We start from the raw sequence: 22,217 nt of genomic DNA on the forward strand, positions 1-22,217 counted from the left end.
GAGCTCGCTCACTTGCTCAGGTGGGCTCAGCTGTCCTGGCCGTGTCCCCTCCCAGCCTCTTGCCCACCCCAGCCACTGGCTGCAGGGCAGCCTCAGAGGCAGAGAGGGCCTGGGCACTGTGCAAGCACTGTTCAGCGGTAACTGTGACGTGGGTGTGTTATCAACACTGGTTTTGTCACCAGTTTATAATACAGTGCCATATGGGCTGCTGTGAAGAAAATTAACTCTTATCACCGCCAAACCCAGTACAACCAGTCACTGTCCTAAACAGTCTGCTTTTTCAGAAATTAGTTCCTACTGTCTTGCTGAAAAAGGAATATTTGGTAGTTGCACTCAACAATGTGGAGCTTTGTCACAGGGAAGCAGCTCCAAAACCTTCAGCATCTTTGGAGAGCTGGTCAGAGCATGGGGACTGCAGGATGGGGTTCTCTCCTTCTCTTTGAGAGAGTCATCTAGTGATGACTTCAGAGTCATCTAGTCCCATGGCTTGTTTCTTAAAGGAGAAAACAAAGTTTTCAATAAGTGGAACAGGGTACTGTGTAGACTACTTGGGTATTACATTAGCGAATAATCAGTGCCAAGAGATATTTTTGTACTTCTAATCAACCACAGGAGGGTGAGTTAGCTTACGCTGCTACCATAGTACTACTGGGGGAAGTAGTAACAGGCTCTGCTCCTGGCTACTTGCAAAAGTGGCGTCAACAAGTTGTGCTTCACACGCAACTTGTAACAACCTATAGGATCCTTGAGTTTGGCTGATGGTCCAGAGACCTGAAAATCTCAAAGAGTTGAGGCATAATAAAAAAGCCTGGGTGTCACCTCTGTTCGTGTAACGCTCACAGCTGCTGTAGCTTCGTAAGCATCTCCGATGTCCCGATCCAGTATTCGAATACCAAGTAAAATGGGCTAATGATAAAAATTAATGGTGGAGGAAATTACTTCGAAGGGATAGTGAACTTCCAGATGTGAGAGCACAGCAAGTACTGCAGCTTAAAGGAAGCCAGTCTGCTAAAACTAGTTAAGGTAATGTGGACTAGTTAAAGTAATGGGACAGAAAACAAGCCTTCTCGAGGGGAGTATGGTGCGTTGAAGCATAAGTTATTGTGTTTTAATTAAAACATTGCAACTCGATCAGTTAGAATCCCAGTATTTTTCCTCTGAAAGGCTTCTATGTAGAATAAAAATGCTTGAAGGTTGGTTCCGAAGGGCATTCCCAGCGGCTGCAACCAGGGCTGAGCTGGCCCCGCGGCGGATCCTGCTGTAGGTCGGTAGGAAGCTGATATGGAGGATGCTTCCATTGTTTTTCAGTCTGTGTGTTTTTCTGAGAACTTGGCGTAGAGTTCAGTGCTTCAGGACATGCATGTAGATCCTGCAGCACTTCCTGTTTGCTGGCAGTTACATTTTCACTGCAGCGTAGGTCTTGTATGCGTTAGGCACTGCACATGGCTGCTGTTGTGTACAAGGCACCAGGAAGGTTTACCTCTGGTTTTTCATGTAGGTCTCTGCCTTTCCCCACACGGCCTCCTCCACACCTTGCCTCTTGCTTCCATGCAAATAGAAAGAAATACAGAGAAATAATGGCACGTTGCTTTTTATTAGCACAGCTGTGGGAAAAAAAATTCCTTTATTAATGCAACATATGGCCAAATTTTCCTGACACAAGCAGCTTTCTGGTTCATAGTTCTCCAACATCCCCTGTTCCAGCTCGGACAAGTCGATTATTTCCTCCCACCAGCAGATGTAGACAGGAACAATTGGAGCTGTGATAACATTATCTTTAACAGGGGCCAGCTGGGTCACACACCTCCCTCTTTCCTGGCTGTAAACGGCAGTGAGGGATGGCCCTGCGGGCTGCCTGCGCGGAGTCGCAGCCACGCAAACTGACTGAAGGGGAGGGAGATGCCAGTTTGGCGGTAATCCTCTGCTGCCCAGGGTGGATGGAGGGAAATAAAGGGTGCTTGTAGAGAGATGCAAAGCGCCAGAGAGGGAAGTCATGCTCAGAAAACTTGGAACGCTCTTTTGAATCTCTCTGGTAAGGTGGGGATCTCAGGGGTTGGACAGCTCTGGATCCACTGCTTTCTGGTGGGAGTCCCTGGCCGAATGCAGCCATGCTCGCATTGCAGTACGGCTCAGAGGAAACGGCCTTTGGAAATTGCCTTACCCGCTCCTGCTTGGGAAGTGGTTAGCTTTTTAACACTGCTGCGATGTGCAGGGTAAACTTCATCTGCAGGAACTCTTTTTTGCCAGTCGTCTGAGGCTTTTAAGTTAGCTTTTCTGTGCTAGTGGATTGAGCAGGTCCAGTAAGTCAGGGAATGCAAAGGGGGCAAATTCTGTTCTTTCTTTTTTTACAGCATGGTCCGTTAAAATTTGCATTAAATAGAAGTTTTCCCTTAAGTTTTATGAAGCTAATTCTTACGTGACTGTTGTCACAAATTAAAATGGGAAGTTTGTTCACATCTTTTGCTTTTAATAAGGAAAGGTTTTTCATTTGGAAATGGAGATTTGTCCTGAAAGTTTCAAGTGTGCTTGTGCCCAAAAGGTTTCAAGCTATTTTGCTTACGCTAACAGTGAAGACCGAACAGTCAGTCGGGAAGCACATGGAAGGGGTTTTGTCATCGAACAGGCTCTTTCTTTCAAGTTTACGTGAAAACTTCAGAGTGTAAAAGCTGTGCCAGCAATGATCTGTGGTTTCAGTTTTTGTGCTCAGAGAACTTGGAGGTGACTGCTTATGGTGAGCTGCTTGGCTCCTGAGTGTGGGACAGGCAAGGAAAAGAGTTAGCATTCATGTCATAGCTCAAAGAGCTAGTGTTGGAGAGTACTTTTAACTATGATGTCAATTAATTGCATCATAATGGTTTCAAGCCCCCTTTCCTCCCCAGAATGTAGGCATTTAAATACCACAGTGGTGAGAATTGACTATGGGGAAATGCATAGAAGCTCAATGTAAGTTCTCAGTTACAGATCACTTATAGTGGCAACATGCAGAGTTTTCTTCAGTGCCATACCCTAAGTGAAAGTGAACTAGTTCAGAAGGAAAGAAGAGGAAGAAAACACATCTGTATGTCCTCTCCAGCAAGGGCTGTTGGAGATGTAGGAATATATATATGGAAAAAAAAAACAACATAAAATATGTTTGTTATGTTACACTTTTTTAATGAACAACTTTCTTACTGGCCAAGGCTCCAAGTTCAACTCTCTGCTCAGCCAGTCTCTGTGAATGCTGTTCTGCCCTTAGTAGTTCAGTGTGTCCTCACTGACCACCTGGAAGCTGTGTAGTCACATTAATTTAGGTGCAGTGTCACACCAGTTTCTCTGTCTCTATGTGTGGTCAAGTCAGTAGATGGAGTCAAGTAGCCCTTTGGAGAAAAGGCTGGAGAATTTGGGGGGTTTGGATGTTTTAGAAGTGACTTTATGTCCCTCCAGCAAAGCAGGAGCTGGAAAAAGGAATGTGAAGTCTAGCAATGACAAAGGTTTGTAAATGTTTATGGCAGGCTTCTCTGAAGTTGGAAGCAGCAGAATGGAAGAAAATGCAAAGGCACTGGTTGGATTTTTGAAGTGAGCAGTGGAAGTTGGCTTTGTGGGTGGATGAGAGGTTGGAGAGAATAACCTCAAGAATTTTGAAGGTGAATGGGGAAGGGCTTCTCCTTGATCCAAAAGGAAGGAGACATGGTGAGGGATACAAGGAATCTGAAAGGTCTGGATTGCAAGAGAGCGAGAGCTTCAGAGAATTAGTGATGTCTGCTAAATAGCTGGCCTGGTGGCTCTATGATGATAGTGTTCACAGAGACAGGTGAACGGGGGGGCTCGGAAGAGCTGACTGGGACAGGAGCAAGAGCAGAGGTTGAGGGAAGAGCCAGAGGCAGACAAGCAGAAACTAGGCTTATGAACTTCAGGTTCAGTTACAATGAAAAGCAGAACTGATGGAGTAAAGAGTTAGGTGTCAAAAGAGAGGCTGCTGGGGATGTCTGGTACAGCCGGGGCCTGGCAGGAGATGGGAGGTGGGCTCAGCCCTCTCTGACAGTTGGCAGGATGTGTCTTCCCCAGGAGAAAGCAGTGCAGAATAGGTGCCAAGGTGAAATTGGGAAGGAGTTTGGAGCTACCCCAGTGGAAAAGAGTGGAGAAGGAAGAAAGTGAGAGTAAGTGAAGCATCATCTGTGCTGACAGACAAGAAGCAGTGGAGGGAGGTAGGAAGTTGTTAGGGTGTCTTGACAGAGAGTTGAGTGATGGTCAAGACAAGTGCCTTGATATAGGAGTTCAGGGACTGAGTGTATGCAAACAAGCTTTGAAGACTAGGTTATCACATGAGACCTCCTAGGAGTTTATCTGGTTTTCTCTGTCATGAGGTTATAAGCTACACAGAGAGGGTTTTCACACTGTTGCTGTGTTCTTACGTTTTAACTGTTTTCTTCTCTTCCCATCTTTGCCTGTTAAAATTAGTATGAATACTAAGGATAGGATTTGGTGTCTGTGGAAGGAATACCAACAATTTACAGGTTCCATTTTCTGAGGATGTTTGACCTGTTGCTGTGACACAAATGCTTGAGATTCCTGTAAACAGAGTTGAGTGAGGAATAAGAACTACAATTTTAGTTTTTCTAGCTCATTTAATTACTGCTGCATTCACCATCTTCCCTGAATAGGAAGTCATTTTCCTGTTCGCTTGAGCCTTTCAAGCAGAGAAAGGGAAAAGAAAATGAATAGTGGGGGGCAGGTAATATCAGATTAATGCCCCAACAGTCAGATAGTAGGCTTGGAAGATAGCACCTGAAACTATTATTAACCAATTAAAATGAAGTTCTGACCTAATTTTGTGTTGCTGATATTCCTTTAAGTCAGTGCAGCCATCTTAGTGAGACAAGATATCTGCAGGATCCTCGCAGAAGTCCAGTGAGGCCTGGGTGCCTTGCCAAGCAAGGAGCTACAGCTTCCTTCTCCATCTGTTGAGGAAGGCTCGTCAGTCAAGGTGGGCGAGGAAGGAACCCAGAATTAGAGTGTGTGCCAGACTTGATTTACAGCTCAATGGCAAAGTGCCTCTCTGCCTGCTTCTTCCTGAGTGATGTTTCTGATGGTCTTTTTTTTAATCTTGCCTGTGTGCTGCTCACTTAGCGCTTTGTTTGTGATGGAAGTAAAATGGGAGTTTGAATAATTTGAAACTTGAGAATTTACTACTTGATCTCCATGCCTGCACCTCCTAGTTCTTTTGCTCCTGAAAGAATATTTAGGGAACTCCTGGACCTGTGTTCCTGGGTAGCAGATTTCTCTTTGTACTGTGCACTCCGGAATGCACATAAAGTAAAGCAATACTCGAGTGCAGCAGCAGTATTTATGATTATGGTAAGCTTTCTCTTGCCAGAAACTGGTTAACACTCTTAAGAATCTGCATTAGCCCAAGTGCTCCTATTAATAGTTTTTAAGGACCCATGACCATGGCATATAAGTGTGGAAGGAATTTTCTAGGCTCTTGAGCCTAGAACTTACAAAGTTTGGTTGCATTAGTAAGCATTTATTTTCATTTTAAGTTTGTATTTCTAGATACGAGTGCCCTAAAGTGGGTACAACTGTTCCATGGTGGGAGGTCTCAGTAGTGCCTTCTGTACTAGCTTGACTCTTACAAACCTCACCCAAAATACCCTGGCCCTGGTGAGACTGAGTTTATCTTTGTCACAGTCATACTTCAGCTACCATACTAGCATCCTTCTCTCAGCACAGGGCAGATTTTTTTTGCATCATGATTCCAGCTATATGTAGCTGTTCATTTTCTGTTTAGTCATGTCTGCCTTCTGCATGATACTTCTTGTCTGGGTGGTGGTATCATTTACACTTCTGTGTGATTATTAAGGTCTGTCAGTAATCTACTTACTGTGCTAAGACCACTAATGAAGATACTAAATAAAATGGTTACCAGAGTAGTGCCTGAGAAATGCCAGTAGCGCACCCTCTCTGGTTTGCCACTGCTGCTTTCAGTCATTATCATCTTCTCTTTTATTTAGTTCTTCATTCACCTTCCTGTTCTTCTGCTGGTCCTTTTCTTTCTTCAGTTTACCTGACTGCATGCTTTCCTGAAGTCTGAGAAAATACCTTTGCTGTATTTTCTTTGTTAGAGAATCAGTGGTCACACAACCAGTTAGATGGGTTTGATCCATCTTTTGTAGATCAATGTCATGTTTTACTACATTTTCTTATTTAGCTCTGGAGGTCTGATTATTTTTCAGTATCTTCAGATGTGCTGAAATGCTTGCATAGTACTAGGTCAGATGAACACTCAGGAGCTGTCTTTTTCCTTCTCCTACTCTTTCCCTAATATAGTTGCTGTTTTTTGATCCTTGGGAAGCACTCCCTAATGGATACAGTTATTCAGAACCCTTGTATCAGCATGCTGTGATTTCCTGTGTCGTGTTTTGGTTACTTGGATTTTGTTTTCTAGAGGTTTCGGTTTTAAATATCCAATTATGGCAGAGAGGCAGCTTCCACTCAGCTCAGCACATTCAGCTCTTCAGAGTCATCTGACATCTGTGCCACTCCACTGGGCTCCCTCTGATCAGGCATATTTCAGGTGCAGTTCCTCCTATGTTAGAATATTAGTGTAAAACAGGCTGAATGAATTTAAACCATAAAGATATTTATTAGTTTCTCTGCAACTGCAAGGAGAAGCCTGAAATTACAGTGTAGTTATCGACCTCTTAAAATGACATGAAGTGAATCTCACTCCATGAGTTCTGGCCTTGACTGCTGGTACCCATTGATACATCTGCCCCCATCTTTGCCAGCTTGCCTTGCTCCCATGGTCGGCATCTTTATTCTTGCTGAAAACCGAGGCCAAATATGTCTGTAAAGTTTGAGGCCATTCCTATGTTATCTTTACTATTAAACCTTCACTTGCTCCACAGAGATCCCAATTTTTCTTGTTTTTTATATATTCCCGAAATACATTTCACTGTTTGGCACACCTGCAAGTAGTGCCAAGCATCCTTCATGATCAAAGCTTTGAGCTCAGAGGTCTTTACTAATTACTTCCTTTAATTTATCATTTTGTCATCCTGAGATCATAAAAAAGTGCTTGAGCTGTACACCATTTTATCCTATAATTTATACTAACCCAGCTTGATGTAATATTCCTTGTATCACTAAACTTTATGTTAGTTATGGGCCATAACCTCAGTCCTAGCGTTTGTTCTCCTGAGTTTAAGAAATTAATCTCTCCTAATGACACAGTTCCTCTTGTTTTCATTCTCATTAATATCTGGCTAGTCCAAATAATACTGTAGGATTGTCAAACCTCCTCAGCACAGCAAAAGCAAGACTTTTTATCACTCTTTGTTTAAAGGGAATTTTACCTAAAATGCCCTGTCCGTGCCAGTGGTTCTCTGTATGTGTTGTGCAGGTGCTGTGTTGGGAGGTGTGTTCAGCTGGGTGGGAAAAGATATCTGATGCATGGCTGAGCCATGGAGCACTTGCAATAACCTCGTCAGACATGGTGGAAAGTAAAAAGCAAAGATACCTTACAGTTGCTGAGAAACAAGCTGTTGGCCATTAGCTATTGTGATCACCTTCTCTACACCAGGGTGTTTGCTGAAGCAATGAGTCAAACCTGCTGCGCTCCTCTTCCTCGTGTTAGAACCTTGCGTGTGTTCCAGCCACGTTCTCCTGGCTTCACTTTTCGCTCCCCCTAGCAGGGGAGCACCTGAGAGGGTGGACCTTGATGGTTGTGATCTTGACCCATGCTCCTCTTCCTCAGTTTGAGAAATCATGGGCTAACTTTCATTTTTGTGGCTGTGTTCATTTCAGGCCATTTCAAATGCCTTTACATCCATCCTTGGAAGGAATAATTTCATCATTTTGTCTCACTGGCAGCAGTGGTTTCAAGCTGAAGTAACGTTTTGTAATTGAAAGGCAACTTCACTCTTTCATGAATACTACTTGCTGGAACAGGATGGAAGGGAATGGCACAATCTCTTCTATCTGTTCATGGTCTCTCATCTGATTTCTGCTCATGCAGCATAGGAGTATGATCTAGATCCAAGTAAGCATGGCCTTCTCTTTGTTTAAAAGCAACCTTATTCATTTTTATTTCCCCCTTAGGCTGGCTATGTCTTCTAAAGCTTTTGTTTCTTCCTTGTTGTATGCCAGTGTACTTCTCCCTCCTCCTCCTCTATCCTTTGCAGTTGCACAAATGTTACTAGCTACTCAATGTCTGTGAGCAACACTACAGAAATATGTTTGGATAAAGGAAGATCTTTTGTTAAGAGAAATATGTTTTAATTTTGTTTTGTTTTTTTTTTTTTTTCAGAAGGGATCGTAATTAGTTTAGGCAGGGGGCAAATAAAGAGCATAAAAACTTTCTACCCTGACAGCTATTGCTCTCTCCACATGTATTTAAACTCCCTAGTACGCAATAAAGACTACATAAATTCAGCAAAGTGATGAGCAGACTAAATTAAATGTACTGTGGGTACTACCTGTATTTCCTCACAACTCGACATCATCCAGAATCTCTTGAGAAAGGGAAATGCACCTGGAAATCTAGCTCTCCTAGGGCAGCAGCTAAACAGAGGTGAAGAGGGTGCCAGTGGCCTGGCTGTGTCTCTACGCTCACCAGCTGGAAGCTTTGTTGAAGGGAGAATTCCAGCAGAGGCGTTGACCACCTCTTGGGAAGTGCAGCTGCACACAGGAGCACCAGCTGCTCTTGTTTGACAGGTGCTGCTGAAGAATTATCCTAAAGCTGAGCCTGAGCCCTGTGGTGCAAGTCCAGAGCTGAGCTTCCTCAGCCCTTAGGATAAAGAGTGGTAGCCAGGCTTTCTGGGATGTGTGTTATATATCAGCTTTTCTACTTATCTAATCTCATGGCCAAAGGGGGGGAGGTTATGCAGTGCATATTTACATGGCTCCAAGAGAAACTTTCAGAAGAACACATTTTTCATCTTAACTTCCTCTATATCCAGTTATTTAAAAAAAAAAAAAGTATTTGTAGTACTTTCAGATCTTGATATTTTGAATGTTTATATGATGTTATGATTAATCAGTGAAAGCTTCCAAGAAGTGAAGTGCCCTCCTCCCTTTACTTTTACCCAGGCTGTACTGGCTGTGGTGCTGCAGTATTTCTGTATTCTGGATTCACTGGAGTGTTCTGCATGGATGGCTTCTCCATTCCACTCCTCTTTCAATGTCTGCTCTTCTACAGGATTGCTTGAGCTGTCAGTGCAATAACCGGGCTACGGCTGACCCAGTTAGCTCAAAGAAGCATTAAAAATCTTCCTCATAAAGTCTTTCTAGTCTTTCTGGATCCAATCTGCCCATTCCAAAGCTTTAAGTTCAAGAAGTGAGCCAGAAATATTTTTAGCTACTTTGTAATTTTCCTGTACCTTCCACTACTGGGATTACCTATGTAGCCTTTTAATCTAATGTGTGTGAACACCGTCTGTTTGACAGTTACAGAAAATAAAGCAAGACCATCTCAGCAGCAAGTTAGGCCGACTGCTTGTTCTTCTGGGTTCTTGTTTTTCTGTAACTTGCTTTTCTTCTTTGGAGCACTAATCTTCCCATGTCACAGGTTTTCTGTTCAACTTTCGTCCTCTGCTAATCTCTGGATTTATTCTGCAGCCCTTCCTTAATCCATGGGAGCATTGGTGACCTCAGGAGACACCCTTGGCAAGAGGCTTTTTTGGATTTGAGTAACTTTGATTATTCCTCCTGCAGTGCTGAAAATCAGCAGTTGCCTTTCAGATCATCCCTCAACAAGACTGCATTGCCTGACCATTTGCCTACCAAAACCTGCTCGCTGCAGTCCAGCCCTGATGGGACGTGACTTCTCAGTTTAATATTGTGCCGAGAAACAGTTCTTGCATCTTTGCAAGTTCTGGAAAGAACTTTCTGCAACTGACGAAGTATTGTACAGGAGACAAGGAGATAAGCCAAGCTGAGTTATAGATTAATTTCTAGAAATGTTTTTTTGCATTGAACTGTAAGTCAAAAGCAATATAGAAACAAAGTTCCAGTCCTGGCTAAAAAAAACTCTACTGAGAGGAAAATCATTGCTATGAAGAGCTTTAGCGATAGCCCAAAGATGGGATTTCTTGTTTTGCTTTTGAAGAAGTGAAGGGGCAAAACGTGGTGCTAACAGAAGGGTGATGCCCAGTGGAGGTGTGTATGCCAGGGTCAGAGGAGTGAGGAGGGAGGAGAGGGGGGCAGTGGGAGAGGTTTGAGTAACTGAGATGCAGTAACTTCTCCCAGTGTCATTCTGCACACTGAGTAGGAGTCGCGAGTCACTGTCTGTCGCTGTTACTGCACAGGTGACAGCAATGCTGGCTTGCGTTTGCTTCTGTGGGAGGGTGCCGAGGCAGCTGTGGGGAGGCGATGCTCTCTGAGGTCCTGGGGGTTTGTGTGACTGCGGGACAAGCCTTGAATGTGCAAAGGCTCTTCATTCTACATAGTAGTTGGGGAAGTGATCCATAAATGGTGTCCGTGTATGTTACTACATGTAGGGCAAAAGACTCTTTTTACCTCATTTTATCTAGAATAGAAGTGAGAACTTCACAGATGTTTCAGAGATCATACCTAACTTCCAGGGGAACAGCAGCATGTGACTCTTGAAAATGTGCAAAGTACTTGCGCTTACTCTCTGGCAACTTGTGCCAAGCAGAATGCAAAGTAATCTGCTCTGGCACCAGTGCAAGAAATCATGAAGAAACCATATTTTAAACCCAGAATCTTCTCCTCTGGTGTTGAAGTTTCAGTATCTGAGAAAACGAGAACCCAGCAGAGCTTCATAGCTTATGCTGTGCTACTTCTTACCCTTAGACGTATCTTACTACTTGGGATGTCACTGGCACCTGAGATTCTGAGCAATGTGTCCCAGTGTGGGACACGCTTTCCTTCTCCGTCGGTGGTTTTCTTAAAACTAAGGTGGACAGAGCAAGAAAAGAACCTGTAGAGTTAGCATCCTGTGGTGATAGAAAGGTAAGCTCTTCAGTTGGTCTTTAATTTCCTTGATTCCAAGAAGAAGAAAGGTAGGGTATTTTCAAGCTGTGTTTCCTTCCTGCTTGGGAAAGAGTTCCCCTCTGACCTGGTGGCTGTTAGCGATGCTGCGATGCTCTCTCCTCTTGTCCGTGTGAGCGGAGAGCGGGAGAGCCGAGTGGGGGAAGTCTTCTCACCACAGCGGATTTCCTTTCTCAGATTGCCACTGCTGCTGCAACAGGACATGCAAGTTAATTCGGTGGTGGGGAACGGGGATGTGCAGAGAGAATATAGGGTCTCTGGTGAACTTTTTGCTCTTTCTTTATAGCCTTTGGTGATTGGGTCCATGTTTGCTCTTTGCAGAGGGACAGAGCTGGCGTTTCTGTCGCCTAGAGGGGTTTATGTTCTCCTCACTATCCTTTGGCCTCATTAGTAGCAGCAGCAAGTGCTGAATACTGTGACAGCCCAGATCGCTTGCTTGCTTGGCCAGAGAATGAGGAGGAATTTTCTTAAACATGTAAATATTTATTTAGTTTGAATATGTGAATATTTTAGGAGCTGTGGAGAGCCTGGATTTCAGTGAAAGTATACCAGGTAACATAATGTCTTTCCTCGTGAGGAAATATATATCGATGCAGACTTTGTCACTGTCACCTTCCACGGACTTTGGCAGGGAGTCAGTTTTGTGCTTGCAAGCCTGACAGCGAGGTTTGTGGAAGCATAATCTAGGTGGAAAGACAGGATAGGATTGCTCCTTCAGGATTTAATTGGGGAAAGGAAGGTGTGCTGGTCTTGTTTGGTCCTGTGGATTTTCCTTGGTTTGTCAGAAGAGCAGGCAGGCTTCTGCGCCATTCTGTTCTGTTGCTCTGTGTGAGTAGGTCTCGCATGTATGGATGGACGTGCACAACTGTTTTCCTGATTTCTTTCAGGAAATGTCCCTACTTCTTTTCAAATACAGACACCTTCTTCCCTGTAATTAGACTATCCTGTGTTTTTTTTGTTTACTTTTTACGATAAGGTGAAACAGTGAACTTGACACTATTGATTTTTGCTGCTTCCCTTCCCTCTCCAGAGCGCTTAAGTTGTTTTTAGAGGCCTTCATCTCTGAGCTTTTTGGGGAGAGAACAGCATCTACTGATATATCAGCTGTCAGGGTTCAGCTTCTTGAAGACTTGGTTTTCCAACCCAGAGCTCGTGACTTTTTTTCCTTATGACTTGCTCAGCATTGATGCCCCACAAAGGTAAATGCTTGGGCTGAGGCTGGGGTAAGAAGGGGAGAATTTAAAAAGCCTTGTTTTACAAAGCTTGATATAAATGTATGTGATGAAGATACAGGGTAGAAAATAGCCCCAGGAGAGGAAGTTGATGACTGAAAACCTGAAGGTCTACATGCCAGTGCAGTTTAAGAAGCTGAATTAAGATGGAAATAAACACCACATCTTTTAGGGTCAGAGCAGCCTTACCTGAGTATCTGAATAACAGGATACAATAGATTTATGTAGAAAATTCCATACGCCGCCTCAGGAGTCAGGGAACAGAGAGGTCAGGTCAGGCTGGTACTGTATGTCCAGTTCACAGGGAGGAAAATGATTAAATTACCACAAAGGGACTACGGTTTGTGAAATGCATAGCAGAGCATTGACAGATCCCTACTGGAAGATTGGGCTGAATTCTTTCCCTTTTGTGGCATTTCATTAAGCTTTTTAGCACTCAAGATAACGTTTGATGATTTGGTGGTATGTGCCTAGTGAGAAGACTCAGAACAAACCTGTCATCTCTGACTATTTTCTCCTTATTTTCATGGACCTCTTTTGGGTGAAAGTTTTCTGAGCTTTTTGCACCTGCAGCAAGACAGGCTGCTGTGGAGGGACACGCGCTCCTATTCTGTTGCTCCTAAGAAGCGCATCAAATGAAAACTGAAACATAGCAACAACTTAGTGCAGCATCCTAGTAAGTGGAGTTTGTGAGCCGATTGGAGACTGGGAGCAAAATGCTTAAGCAATAGATTTATGAGGGGTTTTTTGTGTTTTTTTTTTTTTCTTTTTATGAAAATATTTTAAGAAAAAAGTGAGGATAAACAGAAAAGGAGAGATGTATTGTAAATTCCTCTGGGATATAGCAGTGGACACATCTGTCTTCAGTTCAGAGAACAGAACAGGTTGGTATTAAGACTTCATTTCATGTGAATGATAATCCAAAAACTATTTCTGAAGAAGAGCTTTTAAAAAAACCACAAATCCTGCTCAGCCAGATTCTGAAATACATTTGATTATAGCATGGATTGGAAATGCTGAATAAAACAAAAATACAACACTTTTTAATCATTTAGATAAATGATATTTCTTTTTGCTAAATTTAACATTTGCAGTTGTTCGGGGTTTTTTTTTCTGAGTGAACGAATCCAGATTTTTTTCACTTGGACACAATTTTATTTTTAAACATGGCTTCCAGAAATGTGTGTGTGTGGGATTGCAGTTCGGACCAGCGGAGAGCCGTGGCACTCTGCCAGGCGCTCGCCCTGTCCCTGCAATACAGATGGATTGCCAGCGTTCTGGAGAAAAACAACCCCAAAACTTTAAACAAATTATGCTTAATGGAAATAAACTTTTTTTTGCCCTGCTGTGCAGTGACTTGGATAATGTGCTGGCTGCGTGTTTCTGGAGGGCAGAGGAAGGGAGAAGGGGAGAGGAGGGCAGAGATGGCGCTCTGTGTGCCTCTAACTTGCTCTCCAGTGGATGCTCTGGGAAGCCTATGAAGGGAACTCTGGCATTTCTAAGCTTGGAGCATTTTTTAACTCCCAGCCAGTCTTTCTCTTAGAAGGTGAGCAGTCTAGCTACAGCCAGCTATGATAAAAGCATTTATCTAGTGGTTGTTTTCTTCCATTTATGGATTTGTAAGACATAGAAAGGCGTGCGCCTTCTGTCTGGCGTTTGCTGTACATGCTTTGTACATCATGTACAGCTTTGACACTGTCTTCCCTGTCATTCACCTGAGTTTTGCTGAGGTCTGGTGGCAAGTGACAATACCATGAAACCAATACTTGTTTGGGGGGAGGGGGGTTAGTATATAAAAGGGCAAGCAGAGTAGGCTATAGGCTGCTTCACAGAAGAAAAGGCACCATGGCCATATCTCTCTGTTTTTTCAAGCTGGTGCTGATAAATCTTTTCTCTCCCTTCTGTTGCTATGGTGTCAGCTCTGTGCAAAAACAAACCTTTGGATGATCATGTCAAATGCAAAGATCGTTTAGAGAGAGAGAGACTGAAAGCAAAGGGAAGTAGGAAGGCTCAAATTCCAGCTGATGACGAACAATGAATCAGTGTTTGTCTCAGCAGAGGGCCGTCAAAAATTCTGCACTCTACTTTCATTGACTTCTGCTTGAGTCTGATGCTCCACTTGAAAAAGCTTCTTTTTTTCTCCCTTAAATCTTTTAATTTTTCTTCTTTTTGTTCTGTTTTTACTTTTTTTTTCTTCTTAGTGTATAAAAGGAAGGTGGATCTCTTCCAAATTCCGCACAGCCCAGGAATATTTGCTTTCCGCAGCGTGGCCCAGAACACAGAGAACTTATTCCTGCAAATGGTTTGATCCTCCAATCCACAAAATACTGGGTCAAATTTTGAAGGTTTCTGTGGTTGAAATGTACCTGCTGTCATTGAAGTGTTCGTTGAACTTCCTATTGGAGGAGCTGCCTTAGCATACTGTCATTTCTAGCACTGCTTTCCTGGTGAAGGGGAATCAGAACACTGTTTCGGGGGCCCTTTTTAACACTCTCTGATGTGCAGAGTAGGTGGGTTTTGATTTCATTCTCAAAATATGCCAGTTGCTTTTAGCTGGTACAACTGTTGTGAAAAAGTTATCTTGCCCAGGTGTCTTATGCTTCTGGAAAACACTGTGATTAAAATGCCTGGATATGCCTTGAAGGCTTAGTTCTATTCTTGGGTCAAGGCTGAAAGGGAGGACTGTTTTCTGAGTGTTTCTGTGTGGACTGAGCTGCAAGTGCAGGAAGAATGTAGAGGGATAACCAATCTCGAATACTTATTTGCTTCTCACTTTTTTGAACTGGAAGTCCTGAAAATGGATTAATTCACATTTTTTGTACTGTGGCAACAGGGAACTTTCTGCCCAGGTTAAATGGACTCTTTGTTTTGCTGTTGCCTTCCGAATGTGATAGGCAGATGAAAAAAACCTCAGGAAAAGCAGTGTGGTAATCTGAGATTTCTTTTAAGGATATTAACTGAATTTTTCTGGAACTTGGTTGCGGAAGTAGATCATCTCCTTCCATGTCCTTAGCCAAGCTGCAGTTGACTTTGTTATGCCTTGATTTTGCAGACGGTTTCATTTGCCCTTAGCCTTCGTGCTGCACTACTTGAGGGAGTGAAAATATAGGTGCAGCACAGCCAGACCTTCTGTGAACTGCCTCACCCAACCCCAGCTTACCAACCACCAAGCATCCACATCAAGTCTGTCGTTGTTTGTCTTTACCATTGCATAATCTTTGCGTGTAGAAAGTCTGCTGCCCACCTGTGAACAGTGCCTCGGGAGTCAACTTGGAAGATAGATGCACAGTTTGTTTTCCAGTTGTATTAGAATCTGCGCAAGTACTTCAAAGATAATCTAGTGCCTCAACCTGTAACTGTTAGTAGGAGCATATAGTAACGGGCAAGCAAAGGTGGTCTCTGTTGGGAAGAACTGACAGTTTTCTGGTTTGCTTTTGTGCCACAGGTAACTTCAGTTATTCTGCTCAAGTAAGCCTAGCCCAAATAAGAATGCCTGCACAAGAAAAGCAATTTGACTGTGATTCATTTAGATTAGCAACTAGCAAATTGTTATAAGGCTGCTAGATCTCTGCTGGTTTAGTTTTATTGAGCTCCAGTCATCCTGTCTTATCATTAGCCTTCCTTAAGGCACTCCTTAATTCAAAGCAGGGCCATTTCTGTAGGATGGGAAATTTTATTAGGACAAAACTCGAGCTAATGAGACAGTGAAGACCAGGCTTCTATTGAAACAGAGCATCAGCAGCCTCTTCTGCCCAGCCCTCCACTCTCTTCTGTGCCCCCCACTCCCTTCTCTGCCAGAGCTGAATAACAGGGATAGCAGCAATGGAAAGGAGCATGCGTGTAACTGTAAAATCAGATGCTAACTTTATTTTAGTGAGCACACATCTGCCGTTCATTCCAAAGATGTTCCTGGTTTGAAGTTTACAAATTAAGTTGCCGCTGATGCAGTAGATCTCACAATTGGTAGAAGAGCAGTGCTTGATAATGTGGCAGCTTTTTTTGCTGTGACCAGCCCCGTGTGTTGGCTAGAACATGAGCCAGTTCTGGTACTTACACTGGGCAAATGTTCAAAGCTGGTAAGCGGCTTCCTGGGATCAGTACGTTTGGTAGGGACCTTAGGGGTCCGTAAAACATCATCTTGATCAAAGCAGATTCAGTATTAAATTCAGACTGAGTTGCTTAGGGCTTTGTCTAGTCAGGTCTTGAAAACTTTGAAGGATGGAGATCCTACAGCCTCTGTGAGACTCTGCTGCAACCAGACTGTCCTTGTGGTGGATTTTTTTCCTTATTTAGTTGGAATCTCCAGTTTTTATTTATGTCCTGATAAATCTAGTCCTTCACAATAACATTGTCCAGTTCTCTTAGTACACTTGCATGCATCCCATCAGGTCCAGTATCCTCCTTTACATTAAGATTTCCTCAAGAGAGCCCTAACTCAAACCTCTTCCGTACAGGTGGCTCCTCTGGTCCTTGAACCCTGTCTTGGTACTGAGGACCAAGCCCTATGACACATTGGCACCACTTTCATGCCTTCCTATGCTGTCTGGAGCAGAGTTTTTGCACACCCCACCCCAAATCTTTGTCCTTTATCTAGCTAACTGCCAAAGTCTGCTGGTGGGAATGCTCTGGGAGCTGCACTTCTCCTTACCAGCTAGACAACTGTCCCTGCAGCAGATTAAATTGCAAAGATCCTGAGTCACTTGTATTATCTGTATTCGTGTCCTGGGTGCTGTTTTGTGCAATCCCAAAGGCCGAAGGGCACAGCAGGCATTCCTTTTGTTAGTGGTGATAATCTTCGTTGGCTCATTCCTTTTGCACGTATGTGTAAGTACTGGGAAAGAGAGCTGAAGAGGGAAATGTTGTCTCAGGGTGGAGAAGCACAGGAAGGTGTATGGATGAAGAGTGCTTGCCAATGACTTCACTGCTTTTTCATGGCATTAGTCTGAGTAAAGTTTTCTGACGTTCAGTGAAATGTAAATTCTCAGGGATTTGGGTAACATACCAAAAGAAAGACAGCATGTGAAGTACATGCCTTCTGTGTGGTAGCAACACCTTGGACGGTGGCAGGGACAAGAACCTCAGATCCTCCATGTATTAATAAAAGATTTCTCTCTGTTTTCTTCAGCTTGACCTCACCAAACCCATTGAAGATCAGGGCCCTTTGGATGTGATAATACATAAACTGACAGATGTCATCCTTGAAGCAGACCAGAATGACAGCCAGTCTCTGGAGTTGGTTCACAGGTTCCAGGTAAGTGATTCTTTCATAGTCCTTCTGCATTTCAAGCAGGAGGATGATCTTGGGGCAGCAAATTCAATGTTTCCAGTGCAGTTGGTAGGGTTTGATGAAAAGCGCTCCCTGGCACACTGCTGCCCTGCTACTGATAGCCCAGCAATAATATTTTTGTCAGTCTAAAATGGACTTGCACCTTTGAGTAGGCTTTATGTTGTATTAGTAAGGCTAGTAAGAGCTAGTTTCCCACCAAATATTGTCTTAATGTCATTCTAAGAGCATGAGTGCTATTCACAAAGAGGAACAGGTGTTTGCAGAGTCCTTTACATGCATCTCTCCACGACAGAAGCCACTAAATTAATTTGGCCCAGTTCTATCTAATCTTCCCAGTTCCTGAAATGCTAATTTCTGTAACATCAAGGTTACTGTGAGTGATTTTGTCCTCTAGTGTTAAGAATCCTGTTCTATTTTTTTTTTTCTCAAGTTTACATTGAAGGTCAGACATATACAAGGCATAGTGATACAGAGAACTGTTTTCCCAAGGAATTCCTATCAGTAGTCTGAATGCCAATGAAAATGATAAAGCAACACCTTTTTAATTTTAAAAGGTGTTGCTTCTGGTGGGTGTCTTTATCAAAGGTGTATTCTTTTATTCTCTTTCAAAGAGAAGCAAAATTTTAAAATTATTTTCAGAATTTTATGGAATATGCTTATATCGGGTGGAAAAATGACTCAAACAAATTCTACAATTTTGACAACTTTACGTTCTTGAGAAATTATGTTCTCTTTGCTCTGCTTAATGTTCTACAGGTAGCAAGGCAGAAAATATTTTACTTAATGGAGTCAGTATTCTCTTTGCTGTAGTTACAAAGCTTTTCTGCTTCGTCCCTTCTGTGTATTGCTCAAACACACACAGGAGATGAAAAGGTTTGACTTGTGGATCTGGCCCTCTGGCACCAGTTCTCTGAATAGTAGATGATTGTTCATCCCTAAGTAGTGCAGGCATCCACTTCCCACGGCACTGGAAATTTGTAAATGTCCAAAGAAGCATATGGAGGGATGGGCTTCATGGGCTTTCCTCACAGTCTTTCTCTGTTTCAGATATTAACTTGTTTGCCTTCATAATTTACACATACTGTTTATGGGAAAAACTGATGACCAAAGAGGCACATGTGTTAAGTTGCTCGCAGCTGATTAAAACTCAGGAGATTCCTCATTCACAATTCCGACGTTGTTGCGTGCGTTCCTGAGTGCCAGGCTTCGGGGCACAGAGAGAGCAGCTCTGTGAAATACTGTGGCACCTCCCTTGTCCCCTGGCAAACATGCTGGTAGGGAACTTGTGGAAGCAGTTGTAGAACAACAGTTGATGTGCAGCAGTACAATTAATAGCTAAACCACCTTTCTTTTATTCCTGAGCAAGAACTCAGGATATAGAATATTTTTAATAAGAACTTCACCTGGCCAACTTACTGTATTTAATAGCTTAAGGTCACAAGCTGGTACTTTCTCAATTACCAAAGTGAGGCCTGGAGGAAACAGTAGAGAGAACACATTTTCTTAAAGCTGCATTTAACCACCAAGGTGCCTTTTGATATGAAACAGAGTAGAGCACTTTGCAGCTAGAGCCTTAGCTTTTTGGCTGAGGACTTAATGGGCTGTTCTCGTGTCAGCGTGACAGCTGCTGCACTGCTGGAAGGCTGGTAGAGGTAAAATGACCTGCTAAAGGTGGATCCCTTACCCTGAAGATTTCTTAAAGTAATCATGATATGATACCTTGATATTATTCTGTGTACCTTTGTTACCGTTTAAATAACTTAATCCATTCTTTTTGTATAGGTTACATATTGAAGCTTTGTTTTTAAAGATACTTAAGTTAGAAAATCTCAGTGAAAATACAATTTTATTTAATGACTTTGTGGGATAGATTCTGAGAGTAGTGAGAGAGAAGCAGTATATATGGATATATTATCCATATATAATTATGGATGTATTATTCATTTTTTCTTTAGTTCAGGGACTTACTCTCTGTATCTTTTTTTTTTTTTTGTGGCGGGGGGGATAGCACTTGGAAAAGAATAATGTCACCTAAATGGAGAATCAGTGACTTAAAAACAACAGAAACACCCCGTTACAAAAAAAAAAAGATAACCCAAACAAAACTGCAACTACAAACCAAAAACCCAAACTCTCTCCTAAAATTCTCAACTTCTGTAGAGGTATGTAAGTTAAAACAATATCGCTCATCTTACAGGATTTATTTTATTTCAAATGATAATATTAAGTACAGCAATATTTCTTTTAACCACAGACTATTTGATGTGAAATTACTGATTTAAACTTTTAGAAAAGATGCATAGTTAACATGCATATAAAAGTTAATATAGCATAAAAATAAGAAATATGTGGGGATATTGTTTCAATTTTCTAAGCTTTTGTTAGGAGGAGGGTATTTTATATAGTGCAGCTTGGATTTTTTTTCAGAAAGATTTAATTCAGTTTCAGTACAGAATTGCCTACTGCAGAGATCTCAAATTTCCACTTTTTTTTTTTTTTTTTTTTTTTTTTTCCAAAGTGTGCATGCTGACAGGGATAGGAACAGGAGACTGTGGGCAAAAGCTTGGCAAAATTTGAAGAAAAATAGTACATTTCTATCAGGCTTATTGAATCTGTTTGCCACTGTCATGCCCAGTGGCATCGATTTTACCACCTGGTCCGTTTAATCATGCTCTTTATGCTTTCTCTAGTACTTCAGTTCTACCAGTTTCTTGTCTGGTGCTGTGTCTTCACTCTACAGGCTAAGTCCAGCCTGCATGCTTAGGGCAGTCTTTGTGGTCCTCAAGAGCTGACTGCAGTTTGAGGAGCGCTCTCCTGCAGCGCCTTAGGCTGTAAGCCTGAATTCAGGGTGGAAACTGAAGGGCTCTTTGGTTTAAGTGTATATTTCAATGGCTGTTTGCTCTCAAACTTCTTAAGCTCTCAACAATAAGGAGATTGGGATATGGGGGAAGCTGGGAAGAGGGGGAAAAAGTCTGACTATCATGATGGCATCATCCAAACTAATGAGAAAACCAGGTATACTGCCGGGAGGCTTATGTCCTCTGTATGGCAGTCCATCCTTCTGGTGGAAGTTTCTGGAGATACACACATCAGAAAAGGCTACAGACCCCTGATTTACTGAGATATTCTGATTGGGACAATATTATAACCTTTGCTAGTGCTGGCAAATCTCACTTGAGCTGCCTCATTTCAGAGCAGCTGAGAAATAGTTGTGTCCAAATCCTGCATACCATGGTCTGTGGCACTGGGACCCCTCCAGTGTCTGTTGGCAGCTGCTACCTATGAGTGTATGTGCCCCCTTGTTGTTCCTGTGTGGCTCACCTGTCAGGTGGTGCCCTTGATCAAAGTTTGGAGGCAGTGCATTGTGCTGCTCTTTCACCACAGGTGCTTTTTCCAAGATGTGATTATCTGTGTCCTACAATGAGTTTACTGAAACATTCCCACGTCTCTCAAGCTGGTTAACTCCTATGTGAGAACTGTGGAGCAGCTTGGTGCATAGCCTTAACAAAAGCTGAACAACCAAACTCATATTGCCCTAAAATCCTACTTTATCTATTTGAATATAGCTTTGTGTGCAGGTTAACAATTCAGCCTTGATTGCCCTCTCCATTGCATTAGAAATAATAAATCAAGAGTGTCACCAGATTCAAAGTTATCCCCTACTAAAGGGAGCTGGGTAATAGCATCCCTGTGCTGTGTTGTTTCTTAGGGCTGTGCTGCAGCTCTTGCTATTTTTATTAATCTTGGAAATGACAGAGCTTTCTTTTTAGTGGCCTCTGAAAGAAATCAGTAAGAGATTTTCCCTTTAGATGTGAGGCAAACGAATCTTACTGCTGTCAGTGTTTCCTGATGCAGCTCTTCTCTCCCATACTGCCAACTTCATCTGTGTTAACATTACTTTCCGTCTCCTGTGCCTGAGTTTTTGTTCACAGTGTGGCCTTAATCTCATACAGCACGTACAGTAATGGGTGAGCTACCGGGTCACTGATGTGGACTGGGGATATGCTTCTTGTGGCACCTTAACTAACATGGAGAGTTGAGAACAGTTGTTGATCCCAGGGAATTGTGAAGAGGAGTGCTGACAGGTATTTGCTACAGCATGTCAGATTCTTTCTTTAGGATTCGCACAGTGATAAATTGATTTAAATATCTGCGTTCAGTTACCTTAGATATTTTTGCAGACCTGTCAGCTGCTTTCTAAGAATAACAAAACAAAAGGGGAAACAAGTTGGCCTGGAACAGGTTTGGGTTACAGCAGAGTAAACCAGCAATAACTGTAATCTAGAGACTGGATATAAGGGTTGAGATTCAGTCTTCTGTCTGTTATCATTGCCACTATTTTGTTGCTGTAGAATGCTTACGTCTTTCTGTGCCTCAGCCTACCACCCCCCTTTCATAAATTGGTCTCTGTTTCTTAATAATGGACTTCATAATTTTCCTGTGAATATCAGTAGTCAAGCAAAAATAATGCTGTGGTTCTTGTGAAGGTAATTTGCTGAAGGTAATTAGACTGATGGGAAGTTGAAACGTTTTTTAATTTTGATAATACTGGAAATTTGGATTGTGTGTTAAGTGTTGTAGAAAGCAAAGGTACTGTTCACACACCCGGGGTGATAGTCGTGTTAGTCTCTTTTGGGCACTTTGTCTAATCGCAGTTTAGCATTGCTGTGCTCACAACAGCGAGCTTCAGCCAGGCATGCTCTGGT

At 42.7% G+C, this 22,217-nt stretch overlaps 1 protein-coding gene across 7 annotated transcripts in view; it reads left to right on the forward strand.

Moving 5' to 3' along the window:
- The window catches only part of ITPK1 (inositol-tetrakisphosphate 1-kinase), a 154,046-nt gene that overhangs the window by 60,476 nt on the left and 71,353 nt on the right, over positions 1 to 22,217 (forward strand). For 5 of the 7 annotated variants that reach the window (XM_086749208.1, XM_086749209.1, XM_086749210.1 and 2 more), the window contains one exon: positions 17,350 to 17,475. In XM_086749208.1, coding sequence (XP_086605334.1) covers positions 17,350 to 17,475 — 126 coding nt within the window. Of the gene's footprint in view, positions 1 to 4,832; positions 4,964 to 17,349; positions 17,476 to 20,251; positions 20,343 to 22,217 lie in introns of all 7 variants that reach the window. The other 2 variants (XM_086749213.1, XM_086749214.1) reach the window with 2 other exon arrangements.

This window comes from Chlamydotis macqueenii, chromosome 5 (genome assembly GCF_036417535.1).
Source record: "Chlamydotis macqueenii isolate bChlMac1 chromosome 5, bChlMac1.mat, whole genome shotgun sequence".
Lineage (NCBI taxonomy): Eukaryota > Metazoa > Chordata > Aves > Otidiformes > Otididae > Chlamydotis > Chlamydotis macqueenii.